Below are 19,104 nucleotides of genomic sequence, written 5' to 3'. Positions count from 1 at the left end.
CCTTGTGAGCGGAATATCTTGAAAAATAAGGGAAGTACCAACTTCTAATCAGGTGTGTGGGTGTATCTCGGCATAAGGAAGAACGCTATTGAAAATTGGGTCGCCATGTCAAAATCCAAGATGGCCGCCTTGCGTCTTCCGCTTTGTCAACTCGCATCACTTCACCGACGGGGGACCTAGGCGTAACGCTTGTTGGAATTGTACACAGTGGCTTGCAAACCAAGCCTCAAGGGCAGTGTAAAGAAGTGTTTTTTTTTAAAACAACAACAAATACAGTCGTGGCCAAAAATATGGGCACCCTTGGATGTTTTTCAAATAACTCACAATTTTCTCTAAAAATACGTTGAAATTGACAAAAGTATTTGGTCTCCATAATTCTTTATTTCACTGTTAATATTACAGAACCTTTGTTTTTGATTCAGAACTTAATATATCCTTTTAAATCAGAAAATAAAAAGAAATGGCATTGACAAAAATATTGACACCCGAGACTTAATATTTGGTAGCTCAGCCTTTGGACAAAATAACTGCAGTCAAGCTTCCTATACCTCTCTGCTTCCTATAGCCATGAATGAGCTTCTTATACCTCTCTGCTGGCCGATTGGCCCACTCTTCTTGTGAAAACTGCTCCACTGCTCCAGTTCCCTAGATTTGAAGGGTGTCTTCTCCCATCTGCTGTTTTCGGATCTCCCCACAGCTGTTCAATGGGATTTAGATCTGCACTCATTGCTGGCCACTTCAGAACAGTCCAGCATTTTGTCTTGAACCATTCCTGGGTGCTTTTTGAAGTGTGTTTGGGGTCATTGTCCTGCTGCAAGACCCATGACCTTCGACAGAGACCCAGCCTTCTGACACTGGGTTGAACATTGCGCTCCAATATGCCTTCGTAATCTCCTAATTTCATGGTGCCATGCACACATTCAAGGCACCCAGTGCCAGAGGCAGCACAGCAACTCCAAAACATCACTGACCCTCCTCCACGTTTGACTGTAGGGAAGGTGTTCTTTTCTTTGAAGGCTTCCTTTTTATTTTCTGTACAGCTTTCTGTAAAGAAAGTTTCTTTTTCTGTAAAGAGATGATGTGCTTTACCAAAAAGCTCAAATTTGGTCTCATCTGTCCACAGGATATTCTCCCAGAAAGATTTTGGCTTGTTCAGGTGTGTTTTGGAAAACTCCAGTCGAGCTTTCTTATGTCTGTCTCTCAGCAGTGGGGTCCTCCTGGGTCTCCTACCATAGAAGCCCCTTTCATTGAGTTGGTGAGGGATGGTGCCAGTTGAAACTGTCGTACCTTGTGTCTCAAGGTCAGCTTGAATCTGTTTGGCAGTTGATCGAGGTGCTTTCTCAGCCATTCGGAACAATCCTTCACTGAAATCTTCGATCAAGTTTTTTCTTGCGGCCACATCGAGGGAGGTTGGCTACAGTGCCATGGACTCTTAAACTTCCTGATAACATTGCGTACGGTGGACTCAGGAACATCAAGGTCTCTGGGGATGGACTTGTAGCCTTGATATTGTCCATGCTTGGCTACAATCTTGTCTGACCTCCTGAGACAATTCTCTGGTTTTCTTTATTTTTTCCATGCTCATTGGACTTTCCATTTCCATTGGAATTGGACATTGGAATTTCCATTTCCATGCACACACAGTTACACAAAACAGCAGAATGACTCCTTTTCTCTATTCAAACTGGTTGAATGAGTGATTTTTATATTTCAGGTGCCTGCAACTCACCACAGGTGAGTTCAATTCCAAAGTAAAGGAGAATCACCTGCTTGAAACCTTATTATGTCTAACAACCTCTCAGAGGTGCCAATAATATTGTCTGGGCCTTTTAAGATGTCTGTGTGGAATAAGCTAAGATTTAGTAAATTGTTTCAGCTTGTTTTGTTTTGTTCCACTGCAAATCAAAGAAATACATATGTGGATGCCAAAGGATTTTTTTATTTCAACAATTTTCTGGACGAAATGGTGCATTCTTTGAAAAAAGTGCAAGGGTGCCAATATTTTTGGCCAAGACTGTATATGCTGAGTAGCACAACACCCTGTCTGCGAAGCACCAATCTGACAATTTATAGCTGAATTGGGAATCAAACCCAGACTAGATGTCTCAAAGTCAGTGTGATAGCCTCCAGACCATTTTGTCAGACATTTTCTTGGAAGCTACCTCTATATTATAGTCAAAGTGGCTGAAATAGACCGTCACCCTCCCCTTCATCCTTCACTAATATAATGAATATAGTTTTGATAAATCGCAAGTATGATGGGCCAAATGGCCTCCTTTCGGAGCATCTGTGTTCCTTCTAATGTACAAAGGTGAAACATTTACAAGATGTATTTAAATTGCATAAACAAAACGAGAACTGCACTCAGTAGAGAGAATACCTCCGCCTGGTGAACAGTTTATGTTTTGTATCCGACCAATAGACCGGATCTGGATTCGGACCTGAACCAAAATCTAATCGGCTTGTTCTTGAAACCTAACCACTCAACCACCAAGTTTATTCATAACTCGTCCGTAACTTTTTTTAATATCATGTTATATATCATAGTGCAAAGGTGCCAATATTTTTGGCCATGACTGCACAAGGCACAGAGAGGTGAAATTCGCTGCACGTGATGTGCAACGTGCGCAGAGTAAAACAAGTGTTCATTTACATCCATAGGATGTCTAACAGATAAAGATATAAGCACAACTGACACTAGGCCGAGGCTTCAGACCTTGGCACGCTCACGAGGCTGCACCGTCAAATAAATTGTTCCAACCCGTCATTTTTACTCGTCTTTCATAATTCTGTATTCTGTTGATGGTGTGCGCACCATGTTGATGTTGTAAATGGTGTGCCTCCATACCCGTCTTTCACTTTCCTTCTTTCTCTTCTTTCGAATTTCTCCATTCTGCCACAACCTGTGTGTTTCTTCTACCCACGCGTTCTCTACACCTCGATTAGACACTCATCAATGAGAACCTTTACTCGATCATTACACTTCATTTTGATGCGGTCTCTGCGATATGTTTTCAGGTTAAATAAATCCACCTGCTTATGAGGCTGCCTTTTTTATAATAAAAAAGGTTAAAAAAAATCAAACATTTAAACAGACTTGGACGTGCACCTTGACCCCATGGCCAAGGCACACCGTCTATCAAGGCTGTCCCATTAGCATACACAATACACATGCACCTCAACCCAAAGGCTGAAGCACATGGTCATTCAAAACACATGCATACTGACCCCGAAGGGCCAGAACGCATGGTCATACAATAGGACCCTCCTCCATAGGAGTGAGTCCACCACTCCACCTGACCAAGGTATTTCTCCTGTCAGGTAAGTATGTCGGTATGTCAGGCAAGTAAGGTTAAATAAATCCTGTCTGATTGATTTATTCGGACTCGTTGGGAGACCGAAAATAAATAATTTTGTAATATAATGTTCCTTTTGGGCGCAGATAAAGACGGTTTGATTAAAAAGCGGACACATTATGATATGGATGTATGGATACAAAATGGGATATGGATGTATGGATACAAAATGGCTCCTACTTGCAAGTTGTCGCGACTCTCCATGACCATTTACAGGGCTCGATCCCGGGTGTGTATGAAGGGGAATTGGGGGGAGGGTGTGTGCGTGCGTGTTTAGATATGCAGGTTGCGTACTACGACGACGTACTTCACGCATGATTTTTAATTGGCGCATACAAACAATAATTAAAACTTATTGGCGAACGGGTGGCGACTTGGGCGGTGCATCGAAGACGATAGAAAAGCGCTCCGTTCGCAGAATCGATGGTAACAATAGAGGGTGCGATTGGTGAAACAATAGGACAATGAACGTGCTTGTTTTGTTGTGGAAAAAAAACTTGTTGAAAAAAAAAAAAAAAAAACTTGTGCGCGGCAGGGAAACTTCGCCCTTTGTTCCGGTGCGCTCGGCGCGGCATGGCCGCTCACGTAGCGGTTCCGACTGCGCTTTCTGAAGCAGCTCCCTTCTCCGTGCTCGTCACACGACGCCTCCCTCACAGCGCCATGCGTATCCTGTCCACGTCCGGACTGTGAGTAACTCCGTCACCATTGCATTGATGGACTGTACGCTACTGACTTCGTCAGGCAACATCGGGTATCGGATGCGCTTGCTCATCTGATTCTGATCCCCCTTGTATTTATTTTTATCCGAATTTACATTTTTCTTCATTCATTGTCACAGTGTAGTGTAATCATTAAGTTAGTCGGTCACAGACTATAAATCAAGCTCACAACTCGCACTCGTAGCTACTTGTTAATGTTAATTGTTATTCACTTGTTCGCAAACTTATCGTTGGGAGCGACCTGTACAGTTCAGTAGCGCCAGGTAACTCATTGTAATCGTTTTAAATATATATATAATTACATGTGGTGTTATTTTCACTTTCCAACGAGAGAGCGAATCTGACGTCTCACGAATATTCTTCGGGGGAGTATTAACATTAATATTCAGCAAGGGGAGGAAGCACACAAACACAACATTTGAGAGCAGGGACATCGGGAGATGTGTGGGAGGGAGAGGGCCTGGGGGGGAGGCAGGATAGGTATAAAACGCAAGGACACCAAGGACTTCCAGGAAAGAAGTCGGCACCTCAAAAAAGTGGATTTGGGGTGAAATTAGCGGGGGTAGAAAAGATCAAGGTTTTGGATTGGGGAAGATAAGGCCAGATAAAAAAAATGAGTTGGTGATCGTCCTTTTTTCTCAAAAGTTCGGGTAGGGAGGGAGGTTTTTATTTTTATTTTTTATTTTTTTTTCCTACTTTCCATTGAGTTTTGTTGACATGGAAAAATATGAAATAAAGACTCCTTTCTCCTCAAAATGTTCAACTTGTTCTTCTGTGGCAGCTGAGTGAGCGGGAATATAGGTGGCAGGCAAGTACAAAAAGCATCATCACGGGCAGCATTCATGAGGACACTAAAAACAGTTGGTCGACTATCGGGTTCCATCCTGTGATCCGTGGCCGTGTCTGCAGCCAACACAAATTTGAGAAATGAGCCAAGAGTCTTTGTCACATCAGAAACTTTGCAAGCTGGTGAAACTTTCGTCATGTCAGTTTTACTGGGGCCGGCGAATACTTTGACAAAAGTACCGCGTGTATCGTCAGGCAATGGCTCCCTATCCCCATCATACTTGCCGTCTGAGAACTCTGCATAGAAGTCCGAGATTGTAACATCCAACTCGATATTGCACGCAAACCAGTCCTTCACCGTCTTGGAAGAGCCCTCACGGGCTATTGATGCGATCACAATAGGCATTTCAAGCCGATTCTATCACGAATCGATACAGATTTCAGCGGGAAAAATCTCACACAATAGCCGCCATGAATGGCTAACGTAAAATGGGTGAAGTTGCCTGAGCCTGAGGCACTTGCGACGCTCTGCGCAGCATGCACTGCGCAGCACGCACTGCGCATGCGGTGCAGAACGGTGCCAAATTTGACTGTGAAAAGATCGTTTTTGAATGATTTTTTTCAAAATAAAAAATAAAAAAAGTTTCGGGTCGGGTGTTGTTTCGTAGGGTCGGGCGGGGACGATCACCAACTCATTTTTTTTTTCTGGCCTAAGAGATGGTGGTGAACAGCCGTTTTAAAGACCTGGAGGGAGGAGTGGGATTGAAGAGAGTGAGGGAGTTTGTTCCAGAGGTGGGAGAAAAGAGGAATGAAGGAGTGAAGGTGAGCAGAGTGTCTTGATTTTGGCAGTTTAACCATAAGAGGGTTGCAGGCAGATCTTGTGCGACCTGTAGGAATATTTGGGGGACAGAGCCCAGAGAGAGCTGGGGGAGCAAGGCCGGAGAGGAGTCGGTAGAAGACGGAAACACCACCAACCTGCCTGCGGTGAGTAAGTGAAAGGCCCTCGGAGATAGTGTCATCGCGGGAGATTCCAATGATTCTGAACGCTTTGGTTTCAACAGCGTGAAGACGAGCTAGGTGTGAGGCAGGAGCACCAGCCCAGAGGGGAGAGCAGTACTCCATTGAGCTGCGGATGAAAGCCTTGTATGTGGTGAGGAGCTCAGGTGTGCCAAGGAAGGACTTCGCATGACGGAGGATGCCCAGTCGGCGACTGGCTTTGGAGGCCAGCTTGGAAATGTGGTTTTCCCAGGAAAGATCATGGCAGATAGTGAGACCCAAAAGCTTGAGTGACAGAAGTTCTTGGAGAGGATTATTCAGAAAGTAGATGGGAGGGTTGTCCAGTCGGTCTTTTCGGAGAGACATAGTAAGGGTGTGAGATTTGTCAGGATTGAAAGACATGTTCCACTTGTTTGCCCAGTCTGTGATTTTGTCCAGGTCTGCAGAGAGTGAGGAGGCTGCAGACTGCCGATCTGAGGGATGAGAAATGGAGCGGCAGAGAGTGGAGTCATCAGCAAAGAGATAGAGAGGATTTTCAAGAGAGTCAGAGAGATCATTGATGAAGACCAGAAAAAGCACAGGGCCCAGAACACTGCCTTGGGGAACTCCAGCCTGAACAGGAAGAGGAGATGAGAGAAACCCATTCAGGGCCACACGTTGACTATGACTAGAGAGGAAGTCCGCCAGCCATGCGTGGAGATTTCCATGGATACCAAAGGAGGAGAGTTTGGTGAGCAGAGCGGGGTGCCAGACCGTATCGAAGGCACGTGATATGTCGAGGGAGACATCTCTAATTTCCTGTTTGGCATTGAGGAGCTCCATCCATTGTTGAGACAGCAGAAGCAGCACGTCCAGAGTAGAGTGACCTGGTCTGAAACCAAATTGATGATCAGAGATCAAGCCATTGGAGAAGAGGAAAGATTTCATATCCGAAGCAATGATGGATTCCATGATTTTGCTGATAATTGGGAGAAGGCTGATTGGTCTGTAGTTGCTAGGATCTGTTTTTGCACCTTTTTTTTGCAAAGCGGTGATGTTGGCTGATTTCCAAGCAGATGGCAGTTGACCTTGAGCAAAAGAGAGGGTGAAGAGAACAGAGAGAGGGAGTGAAAGAGCAGAAGAACAGGATTTTAGGACCCGTGGGCTAATGCCGTCAGGTCCAGTTGCAGAATCAGAGTCGAGGGTTGACAGAAACTTTTCCACCTTGTCAGGAGGAAAGGACACGGAGTCCAGGAGCAGCTGGGTACGACTGGGTACGGTGGGTACAGAGAGGGATGGGTTTGGGACACAAGATATAGAGGCAAACACAGAGTTGAGGCATTCAGCTTTCTCACGTGCGGAGTCAGCTGTGTAGCCATTTGAGGTAAGGGAGGGGATTGAGGGGGGACAAACACCAGAAACAGATTTGGCCAGACGCCACCAGGATTTGGAAGAGGGAAACAGATAAGAGAGTTCGGTCTTGAGAACGGAGAGATATTGTTTCCTGGCTCTCCTGAGGGTGGACACACATTTGTTTCGGGCTTTGTGAAAGGAAATGAGGTTTCCTGCCGTTGGATTTGCTTTCCAGGAGATGAAGGCAAGTTGTTTCTGGGCAACAGCCTCACCACAAGATTCCGTGTACCATGGACGGGAGGAAGGGTATGACTACTGAAGACGAGATGGGATAAATCTGTGCATGAGAGAGATCAATTTACTTTGGAAGAATTCCCAGGATGAGTTGATGTCAGAGGTGGTAGAGATGGGAGACCAGTCCAGATGATTGATGGCTGCTTGAAGACCGTGCCAGTTGGCCTGCGTGAAATGCCAGACTCGTCGACGCTGAGCAGGCTCCCTGAGAATGGTCAGAGAGATGTCCACTTTAACAAGCACATGATCAGATGAGCCGATTGGAGCAGAAGAAGAGCAGCAGACATTTTCAGGGAAGTTAGTCATAACCAAGTCCAGAAGAGAAGATGCTCCGTTGACTGAGATCCGGGTCGGGAAATTGACAGATTGTGTCAGTCCCAGTGAGTCGCAGAAGTCCTTTGCTGAGGAGCCATGGCTGGTGAGAGAGGTACCCACACCCAGCCAACTGGCATGGTGACAATTATTGAAATCACCACATATGAGGAAGAGAGAGTTGGGATGAGTAGATAGAAGTTGGTCCATATTATCAGACAGCGAGATGCAGATGGAGTCATCACTGTTTGGTGGACGGTACAACACACATATAAACAAGAGGTGGGAGCGAAGGGGAAGCCGTAGCCAGAGGTATTCCTGGGGGTGAGGTGGAGAGAGTGCAGTGCAGGGCGAGTGAGGAAGAGAGTTTTTGATAAAGATAGCAACCCCACCTCCAGGACGAGGCTCAGGTCTATCATACCGGAGGAGGGAGTAACCCAGGAGAGATACTAAGGAATCAGAGACATCATGAAGGAGGAAAGTTTCTGTTAAGCAGATCACGTCTGGTTTGTCAGAAGCAACCTGTATGGAGAGATCAGTTAAGTTTGAACGAAGGCCCCGGATGTTTGAGGTCCATACCGTTAATGAAGATGAAGGGGGAGCATCGGATACAGAACAGGGAGGAGGAGGGGTAGGGTAAGATGTGGAAGAGGTAGGGAGAGCTGTCGAAGGTGTGTCAGAGATTTCAGAATAGCTCGGAGAAAGGGAAGGATGGGGCGGACAAAAGGTTTGATGGTGATTGGGTGAGGCACAATGAGGTGTTATTTGAGGAGGGGCAAGAGCAAGGCAGAAGGTTGGGGGAGATGAAGGTGAGAGTTGGAAGGGGGAAGAAGCGGGGAGGACGCTTTGAGGAGGGGGAGTGAAAAAAAAACCAAAAAAAAAAAACCACCTTTAGATGCCATTTTTTCCCCGCAAAGCGGGTTGGTGCTCAATTACCAGTGAACTGGTACTCAATTTGCCGACCTCGGAAGGATGACAGGCTGAGTCAACCCCCCTGGCGTTAATTCAGCGATCGACCGGGATTCGAACCTAGGATCCTAAGCTGGCACCCTAGCCGCTAGCCCAACACCAGAAGGGGGGAAATTGAAGGATACTTTACTGAAGGATATGATATATCTGATATATGATGTGATACATCTTTACTGAATGATATGATATTTTAAAAAGTTATAGACGAGTTATGACAAAACTAGGACCATGAGTTGGTTAGGTGACAAGAACAAGCCGATTCGATTTTGGCTCAGCTCCAATTCCATATCCGGCCTATCAGTGGGATAGAATACATAAACTGTTCAGTCTGGCGGAGATGTGCACTCCACCGAGTGCCGTTCTAGTTTTAAATATATAGATTTAAGTTTAGTATCTCGGAATCACTCAAGTTCTAAATTAGATATTTCTACTTGGTCTTTGCTTGATGTGACATAAGGTGTGAGGTACAGCAATGGGATTCTGATGAATCAATGCCACATGCTGAGCTGCTGAGCAGAGCCCCAGGAATCCATGCTATCTTATGCCTGCTCTCGGACTACATTGACAAGGAAGTTCTGGATGCAGCTGGTGAGTCCGAATGCCCCCGTCTCCACCCGGTACATGGATCTACTCCATCTCACCTTTCCGAGGTAGTTCTCCCTTCCTGTCCACATGTTCACAGCTTCACTCCTCCAGCATCCACTCCTCTCACATAGCCATTGCTGTCACCCCTCCTATCTCCTTGTATGCCATGCCCCTTGCCTCAAATTACTCAACATGAAAGATTTAAAATCGATGTGTCATGCATTATTTTACAATGATGTAGACGGGGCGACTTGGGTACGACAATGATTTGTGATGGGTTTGTGTGCGAGTTTATTTACGAGCAAACGCCTATGTCTGTTGTTTGAGCTTTGGTCACTTTAACAAGTCACGATTATAATTAGCATCTTGTGTGATTCAAAAAAGACCATCACGTGGTAAAACAATTGTAATGTGTTGCTACTTTAAATGTTAACCTGGAATGACCCTTGCCAGTGTGGGTGCGACACGCATTGTTTGACATCTTACAGGTCCCAATCTGAAGGTGATCAGCACGCTGTCTGTGGGATACGATCACATCGCCATTGAAGAGTGCAAGAAAAGGTAAGTAAATAAATCCCATGGGATATTTTCAGTCGTGATGTTGAGTAGTGTCCAATGTCCCTTACTTTTTGTCTGTCCCTATTCATTCATTTATCCATTTATTTATCTAAATATCAAATCTTCTTTTCAACAGGAATATTAGGGTGGGCAACACACCTGATGTTTTGACTGATGCCACAGCAGAGATTACCGTTGCTCTATTACTCGCCACCGCACGTCGCCTATTTGAGGCTGCCGCGGAAGTTAAAAGGTGGGAGCAGATGAATGTGGGTCATTCTGGCTTGTCAATACGATAATCCACGTCGGGTCATGAAATAATAGCATTCTCATTTTATTGATGGCGTTTTTATTTGTGCTGTCATAACTAATATACGGAATATTTTTCATTTCACTCACACATCCATTCTTCTCGATGAATACTGGTATCTGTAGTCATACTAAAATACGCAATTTGGTATCTCTTTGTTCGACCGCGATACATTAGGTCGTTACTTAACCAATCTCAACCAAATTTGACAGGAGGACTTAGGGTCAGATGAGTTGTTTGTAGCGACTCAATTTATCCCCTCCCCCCCCCCCCTCTCACTCCCATCCACCAAGGGGGATTTTCACCTTGCACAAAATCTGTGCTTTGGTGTATATCCGTGCTAAGATAGCTAATCGTGGCATTTTTCCAAGGTTGGTTCTTATAACAAAAGTAATAACAGAAAAAGCAATCAGAGATTGCAGACCCTCGCCAGGATGTGTTTTCAGTGGTTTTTAAGGCTTTTATGTTAAAAACAAATATGGCGGCCGAACTACGTGACCAATGACGTCATTTATTTATTTTCTCCACCAATTTATTTTCACGACTCCTCTCCGGCCTTGCTCCCCCAGCTCTCTCTGTGCTCTGTCCCCCAAATATTCCTACAGGTCGCACAAGATCTGCCAGCAAGCCTCTGATGGTTAAACTGCCAAAATCTCGGCTCTCTGCTCACCTTCACTCCTTCATTCCTCTTTTCTCCCGCCTCTGGAACAAACTCCCACACTCCCTTCAATCCCACTCCTCCCTCCAGGTCTTTAAAACAGCTGTTCACCACCATCTCTTATCTTCCCCCATCCAAAACCTTGATCTTTTCTACCCCCACTAATTCACCCCAGATCCACCTTGTTTGTAATTCCAACTTCTTTCCTGGTAGTCCTGGCAGTGTCCATATGTTTTATGCCTCTCCCACCCCCTTTCCCATGCCTCCCCCCCCAAAGCCCTCTCCCTCCCACAGTTCTCTCGATGTCTCCATGTCTCTCGGTTCCTGCTCTCAAATGTTGTGTTTGTGTCCTTCCCCCTCTCTCCCCATCTTGTCTACCGCTCCCGATGCTTTTTGTTTTATGTGTCGGTTTGTCGGTTATGTGTCGGTTTGTCGGTTTGTCTTTCTGTGTGATAAATGTTCGCTCCTTCACGAGCCTCGATCTTGTATACAAAAAAAATAAATAAAATAAAATAAAATAAAATTTAGCTCGATGACGCTCAAGAAATTTAATCTTGATCAGATGAAGTTTTGTACTTGTCGAATTATGACGTCACAATGGTGGCACCTATGATAGCATTAGCATATTTTATTCCACATGGAGAGTTCTTTACAATGAGCCATGTCTCAATTTTTTCTATGCAGCACTTTCAGAGATAGAGGTGCAAAGTTTTTCATTTTTTCCAAGATGGCGGCCGAACCACGTGACCTATGACTTCATCATTATTATTTTTTCCCTCCACCAATTTATCCTTAGATGACGCACAAGAAAATTAATCTTGATCGGATGAAGTTTTGTACTTGTCGAATTATGACGTCATAATTATCATTAAAAATTCTACAGGTGGAATTGGACTTTTGGTCGAAATTTCCTGTCAATCGGGCCAATGGTTGCCGATAAAATCATATTTATTCTGTGCAGACAAACAAACAGACAAACGAACCCTCCTGCGAGGGTAACAATACTAATGATAATAGCATAATATTAATGTTATTACAAAACAAAATAAATACTAACAGTAATACAAAATACATACTCTCCCCAAGGGGCTTTCCTCCTTGGACAAACGCCATGTTAACATTTATAAATACCTTTTCGTGGGGCACCCCAAAAATATTATTAACCTTTTTACAGTCGCGACTGCTGTTTAATACTAAACTGAAAGGAGGAATCCCAGGGTGTGTTCAGTTACCAAGCAGCTAGCCAGCCGTTCCTCATCAACAGTTATGAATGGAGTGCTTGCTTGAGTGCTCTACAAGAAACTTGATAACTGAACACATTCCCGACATTTTTGAGGCCCGAACCTAGATCTACTGTAATCTCTATATCCCAGGGAGGATGATAACATGACCCTTCCTGCCGCTCCCGTACAGACCGAGTGGGTGTACAAGTAATAATAAATGTCAGTGTGTGTCAGTCAGTTAGTCATTGTGTGTGTGTGTGTGTGTTTGTGTGTGTGTGTGTTTGTGTGTGTGTGTGTTTGTGTGTGTGTGTGTTTGTGTGTGTGTGTGTGTGTGTCCATCCTCCATAACTACAAAACCATGAAACCTAGTGGCCCGAAACGTTGCATACATACTGAAGAAACTCCAAGGGAGTGCAGGAATGAAAACCGGATGTTTGCGTACATTTAAACACCCCTTTTCAGGAAAGGCTGAAGTTCCTTCTTTGAACTCTGGCTGTTACTGCTTTAAAGTTTTGATAAGACTTTGCCAGAAAGTCTAGTTCCTTATTAATATCGATAACCTGTCAAATTGTTAGAGTTTATATTCACATGTTTTTAACTTCCGCGATTACCCTGAAAAATGTCCTTTTTTCCATTTTTCTTCCCTCTTTTTGTTTTTGGAGTTGAAGCACTTTCATGGCTAGTAGCAGTCACACAGTAACGACCATTTTGCTTTGTGTCACACAGTGGTGGGTGGAGCACGTGGAAGCCAATGTGGATGTGCGGGCAAGGCCTTTCCAACAGCACTGTGGGCATTGTGGGCCTTGGGAAGATTGGTGAGCTCGCTTTCTGATGCTGCATAATGATTTCTTGATCATGTTTATTTATTGCAAAAGTAAATATGTAACCATAGCATTCCCTGGCCTGGTGTGGCAGGCTGTGGAGTGGCAGAACGTTTGAAGCCTTTTGGAGTGAAAAAGTTTCTGTATTGTGGAAGGCACCCCAAACCAGATAAAGCTGACCGGTTAGGTGCTGACTTTGGTGAGTTTATACATTTTCTTTCCTAACCTTTTTGTAATGTCCAAGTATATTAAATGCAGCTTAATGCTTATGTCGATGAGGTAGGTTTGTGGTTGTTTGCAGGTGTTTTATTGGCATACCTGCCAGCTAAATCTCCTACTATCTGAAAAAAAGGATTTTACCATCTTGTTTTGCCTCTCTGCAATTAACAGCTATAATTCCATTGTATAGTCAAATAACAGTGTGCATCCCATTTTAGCTATCCTCGTAACTATTCAAGTGATCCTCTTTCCCATCTGCTCAGATATTTGTTTCTTTTTATTTTCCTGCTATCCTGTTCTTCTGCCGATATTTGTTGATGTTCTGTTTTGTAATTTATCCTTCGTCTCATTTGGAATTGTTTGGGCTGCGTTCCCTGCCATTTCACTTTCAGGTATTGCATTTTCTCATTGCACTTGTTCTTGGATAAATATAGCAAGTAAATTGGGTATAATATAATATGACGAATCGTACATTTGTTGTTTGCACCCGATTCAATTACATGAGGGTGTGCCACCTTCACGTCTCAACAGGTATAGCTTTGGGATGTGCTGGTTATTTTGAACATTTTGTGAATCGTTAGCACTTTCCTTGTTTTGGTATCCAGGTTGTTTATTTCTGCTTGTGGCCAATGTACTAAGTATACTGTTGTTGTATTGGTTCACTGGCAATGTGAGCAAGTCAGCCTGTTCCCTGCGCAGCGGTTTTGCAGTCACTTCTGTGTGTCTGTCTGGGCTGTAACTTTTTTTTCAACAAAGCATTATTATGAGAATATGGAGAAGACAAATTAATAATTTTGTCAAAAGGTCAAAGTTCAGCATCACCTAAAATCATCAATTTTCATCCAATTGACATGAAATTTTAATTTACCATTTGAGTTTTGCCATAAATTTTTCAACAAAGCTTTATTATGAGAATATGTACATGACAAATTAATAATTTGGACAAAAGGACAGCATCACATAAAATTGTAAATTTTCATCCAATTGACCTGAAATTTTAATTTACCATTTGAGTTTTGCCATCAATTTTTCAACAAAGCTTTATTATAAGAATATGGACATGACAAATTAATAATTTGGACAAAAGGACAGCGTCACATAAAATTGTAAATTTTCATCCAATTGACCTGAACTTTTAAGAATTTGCATATTTGGTCACTGAATTGGTTTTATTTGCATAGTTGGGTACTGAATTTGTTCAACAATCAAAAGCTAGAAGCCAATTGGGGTTTTTTTTTTTAGATCAAAACGTCAAGGTCGCCTAATAGTGTCAACTTTTGTGTGTCGTTCAAACGGTTTTCGTCATGTTTAACATTTGGAAGAAGACCAAGTCTGAATACAATGTGGATGTAGACGGACTTTGCATTTTCAAATGCTTTCTAGTTTATGATTTGATTTTGTTTCTTGGGGAGAGGTAGGTTTACATAATTTGGATTTCAGTGTTCATATTTTTCTTTTCCGAAGTCCCCTTGCCGACTCTACTGGCTGAATCGGACTTTGTGGTGCTTTGCTGCTCTTTGACCCCTGAGACGGCGGGAATGGTTAATGAGGATGCATTCCGGAAGATGAAAAACTCTGCTATTTTCATCAATACCAGCAGGTCTGTATGTTCTCTCAAGACATTGTGACTCTTCTTGTAACACTTCGGCATTTTGGGTTTTTTAGTCACACTCTTTCCAGAAAGCTTTTGAAGGAGGTAGGAGATTGCCAACTACACAGTCCGGCATAACATAAATGGTGTAGTTGGCAGTCTACTGCATTGCACAAGTCACTAGCTTAATATTAGGATACTTAATTAAGCACTAATTAATACAGTGCCTTCACAAAGTATTCACACCCCTTGACTTTTTCGCATTTTGTTGTTACAGCCTGAATTTAAAATGGATTAAAAATTGTTTTTACACCAATCTACACAAAATACCCTAAAATGATAAAGTGAAACATGTTTTTATAAATCTTTACAAACTTATTGAAAATGAATACAGAAATATCTAATTTACATAAGTATTCCACCCCCTGAGGCAATACTTTGGAGAAACGCCTTTGGCAGTGATTACAACTTTGATTCTTCTTGGTTATGTCTGTATCAGCTTTGCACATCGGATTTAGGGAGTTTCTCCCATCTTCCTTGCAGATTTCCTCAAGCTCTGTCAAGTTGGGTGGGGAGCATCAGTGAACAGAAATCTTCAAGTCATTCCACAGATTTTCAATGGGGTTCAAGTCTGGGCTTTGCCTGGGCCACTCAAGGAATTTCATGTTCTCGTTCTGAAGCCATTCCAGTGTTGCTTTGGCTTTATGCTTGGGATCACTGTCCTGTTGGAACATAAATCTTCGCTGCAGTCTTGCACTTTGAAGCAAGTTATTTTTGCATCTTTTGCACTTTGAAGCAAGTTCTCCTCAAGGATTTGCCTATATTTGGCTCCATTCATTGTTCCCTCTACCATAATTAGTCTCCTAGTCCCTGCCACTGAAAAGCATCCCCATAGCATGATCCTGCCACTACCATGCTTCACGGTTGGGAGCATGGTAGTGGATGTATTAGATGGGTGATGACTGATGAGCTGTGCTCGGATTCCACCAGACGCAGCACTTTGCATTCAGGCCAAAGAGTTCAATTTTTGTCTCATCTGACCACAGAATATTTTGCGTCATGCTCTGAGTCTTTCACCTGCCTTTTTGCAAACACCAGCTGTCATGTGCTTTTTCCTCAGGAGTGGCTTCCGTCTGACCACTCTCCCATAAAGCCTACATTTGTAAAGTGCTGCAGAGACTGTTGTCCTTCCAGAAGGTTCTCCCATTTCAACCAAGGAACTCTGTAGTTCCTTCAGAGTGGTCATTGGGTTCTTGGTCACCTCCCTGACTAAGGTCCTTCTTGCCTGGTTGCTCAGTTTGGTTAGATGGCCAGCTCCAGAAAGATTCTGGGAAGTTCCATATTCTTTCCATTTCCTAATGATGAAGCTCAATGTGCGCTTGGAAATTTTCAACACTCTAGAAATTGTTTTATACCCTCCACCCGATGTATGCCTCCTCACAATTATATCTTGCAGTTATATGGACAGTGTCTTGTACTTCATGGTAGAGTTTCTGCTCTGATATGCAATGTCAACTGTGGGACCTTATACAGAAAGGTGCGTTTCTTTCAATTCAATCAATTTCATGTCCGATCAATTGAATTGGCTACAGGTGGACTCCAATTAGGTTGTTGAGACATCTCAAGGATGATCAAAGGAAATTGGATGCTTAATTTGGAGTGTCATATCAAAGGGGTTGAAAACACATTTATTCAAGATATTTCAGTTTTTCATTTGAAATTTATTTGTAAGAATTTCTGAAAAATATTCCACTTTGACCTGATGGGGTATTATGTGTAGATAAGTGACAAAAATTTCAATATAATCCATTTTAAATTCAAGCTTTAGCACAACAAAATGTGAAAAAGTCAAGGGGTGTGAATACTTTCTGAAGGTGCTGTGTATATATTGATAGATTGCTGGATGGAAACTTGTGATTTCTAGAGGACTCCAAAGTTGGACTAATTTAATTTCCCTGCTGGACTAGTAAACAAAAAATTTAACCCCTTTGTCTTTTTCAGCGTGTGGTCAAATAATCGATAGTCTATTTGTTATTGCTGTCGTTATTTTTGGTCTTTTTCCCAAGATGTTTTTAATTTAAATTTTTCGTTCTGTTCATATGTACTATACTTGCAAAATAGCCAAATGATAGACGACTGTATGGCATGCTTTCTTACACGTGGAAGGGTAGGCAAGGGCAAACTGATGAGGAACATGTAGAGGAAGAAGAGAAACGCTGGCCTGCTTGGCATTCTCATTTTAGCACATAGCTCATGATGCCGGATCCCAAAATTTAAATGTGTATATAGTCTACAAATGTCCTTGAAATCAATGTAATGGTATGCTGATGTCTCTTATTAGTCCCCTACCGGTGTACACCGGAGGGGACTATAGGTTTGCACACCGTCCCTCTGTCTCAGTCTGTCAGTCTGTCAGTCCGTCACGCAAAGAACAGTTTTCCGGACTTTTTTTTCTAAACTCTTAATGCTAATGATTTCAAACTTAGTACATGGTTTCCTCATGATAAGTTACAGATCGAGTTCGAACTTCACGACGTTTCGATCATTTTTGACAAAGTTATGGCACTTTGTTTATTCTAAAGTTCTCCTCAAGCCGCACCGCGCGCCCTCAGCCTCGTCTCGCGAACGTCAAAAGCGCGACACAGCGCGCACTTTCGGGAGGGGCGGAGCCAAGCCGAGCAACATATATATATATATATACACATCGATCATTGATCGTGAACCGGAAAATATATTAAATTACTGATATTTAGCGACTCGAAAGGTTCTTTATCAACAACCTATTTTCTCGTGCTTCTGCTGACCTGTCTGCAAGATGTATAAATCGAAGTCCCGAGTGCGAATCACAGGTGAGCTCGTCCTGAGGTAATTAGCGATTGGGAACGATTCAGAACCTGTGGGTAAAGGACCCTTGGTAATTTCCCCACCAGTTTTCCGGACGACAGGCTGCCGGTATGGGACATGTATTGCAGCGCAATACTCAGAATGCTTGTTAATACTAAGAGTACTACATGTGACATTGTACAAGCTTCTCTATGGATTTCTACAAAAATGGTAATATTTGTGCAACCAGCAAAATCCACCTATGTAGATGGCAGGAGTACTGAGGAAGGTGACTCGCTGGGGGGATAGGTGAGAGGCTAATACTGGAGCTGCTGGGATGAAAAGTAGCTAAAATAAGGGATGCTGTCATGAGACAGAGGCTAACATGGGGGAGGCTGAGGTGGGAGGCTTATATGGGGAATGCTGGAGTAAGAGGCCAATACGAGGGATGCTGGATTGAGACGTGTGCAGCCATAAGTGTGGAATGCGGGCGAGGGGAGTCAATCAGGGTCTGGGCAATGGACTGTACACTTAACAGTGACAAAGTGTAAAGGGAAAGGTGGATTGTCCAAGTATACACAGGGGGATCTGGCCCATTAGTGCTGATTATGCTGGCTATTGTGTGCAACATAATAGCACAAATAGCTGAAAGCGAGCACAAGCTAGTACGAGTACAGAAGAAGCTGGATATGTGTGCATATCGATGTCTGTGGGGAGAGTGTTCCCATTGGACAAAAGGGAGTATAACATGATTAGATGTGCTTGTGAATTCGTCCCAACCATGCTTCTCAGCACAACATAGTTGGACAGCCTGCTAATGCAGATATGAGTGAAGCGTGAACCAGTGTGTGTGTGCACTGAGGGAACAGCAAAGATGGTGTATGCGCTGGTGGGATTGCGTCTTGTGTGTGACTGGTCTACGCCAGTGTCTATTGGTGTTTTGAATGAGAAGAAACCCTCCTCAGCACCACAAAACAAACTTGTCAGAGACTGCGGGATAGCTGACTTAGGCAGAGGTTCCACATCCTAGTGGGAACATCAAATATAATTGAGAACATCAAGTGGAGGGAGTTGGATCTACCAGACTTCCTCCTTTCCCTACTTTTCTTACCATCACTTTCCCTGTTCCTGATTAAGGAGCCAACAAAAAGAGTTGCTGAGCTTTGGTGTGGTCAACATTACATTAGACTCAGGGATAGACGTAATAAATGATGTAAAATAATGAGCTGCCACTTTTATTGAGTAAAGAGAGCAAGACTGAAAAGAGGCTTGAAGACCACTATAGGCAGTAAAAAAAAGCGAAGATCTGTTGGAAGTGATGTACCAGACTTGACCTTGTGATGCAAACAAGGGGTTGGTTTGGTAATGAGCATGTTTGAACGGACTGAGTAAAAGAGGTGCAGATGATTATTGCCAACAAGACCAGAAGATTGTTTGGAAAAAATAGTTAGACCTGTAGTATGTCAGAGGTGTGAGGGAAGCAAACACTCTGCCTTGGCAACTTCCTGAAAGCATCCAATCGCCTTCAGTTTTGTATTCTACAGTGTAAAGA

General features: G+C 43.3%; 1 protein-coding gene across 2 annotated transcripts in view; it reads left to right on the top strand.

The window, feature by feature from the left end:
* The first annotated feature begins 3,861 nt into the window (after positions 1-3,861).
* Positions 3,862-19,104, top strand: part of GRHPR (glyoxylate and hydroxypyruvate reductase) — a 74,979-nt gene continuing 59,736 nt past the window's right edge. The window contains exons 1-7 of one of the 2 annotated variants that reach the window (XM_068112869.2): positions 3,862-4,042; positions 9,222-9,352; positions 9,838-9,910; positions 10,044-10,160; positions 12,825-12,913; positions 13,014-13,118; positions 14,603-14,738. In XM_068112869.2, the coding sequence (XP_067968970.2) occupies positions 3,930-4,042; positions 9,222-9,352; positions 9,838-9,910; positions 10,044-10,160; positions 12,825-12,913; positions 13,014-13,118; positions 14,603-14,738 (764 nt within the window). In that variant the 5' untranslated portion in view covers positions 3,862-3,929. The remainder of the gene's footprint in view (positions 4,043-9,221; positions 9,353-9,837; positions 9,911-10,043; positions 10,161-12,824; positions 12,914-13,013; positions 13,119-14,602; positions 14,739-19,104) is intronic. The other variant, XM_068112870.2, reaches the window with a different exon arrangement.

The sequence above is a fragment of the Myxine glutinosa genome, chromosome 4 (assembly GCF_964187855.1).
Source record: "Myxine glutinosa chromosome 4, kmMyxGlut1.1, whole genome shotgun sequence".
NCBI classification, from domain to species: domain Eukaryota; kingdom Metazoa; phylum Chordata; class Myxini; order Myxiniformes; family Myxinidae; genus Myxine; species Myxine glutinosa.
Note: the sequence above shows the minus strand (reverse complement) of the source record. Positions and strands in the feature narration are given on the sequence as shown.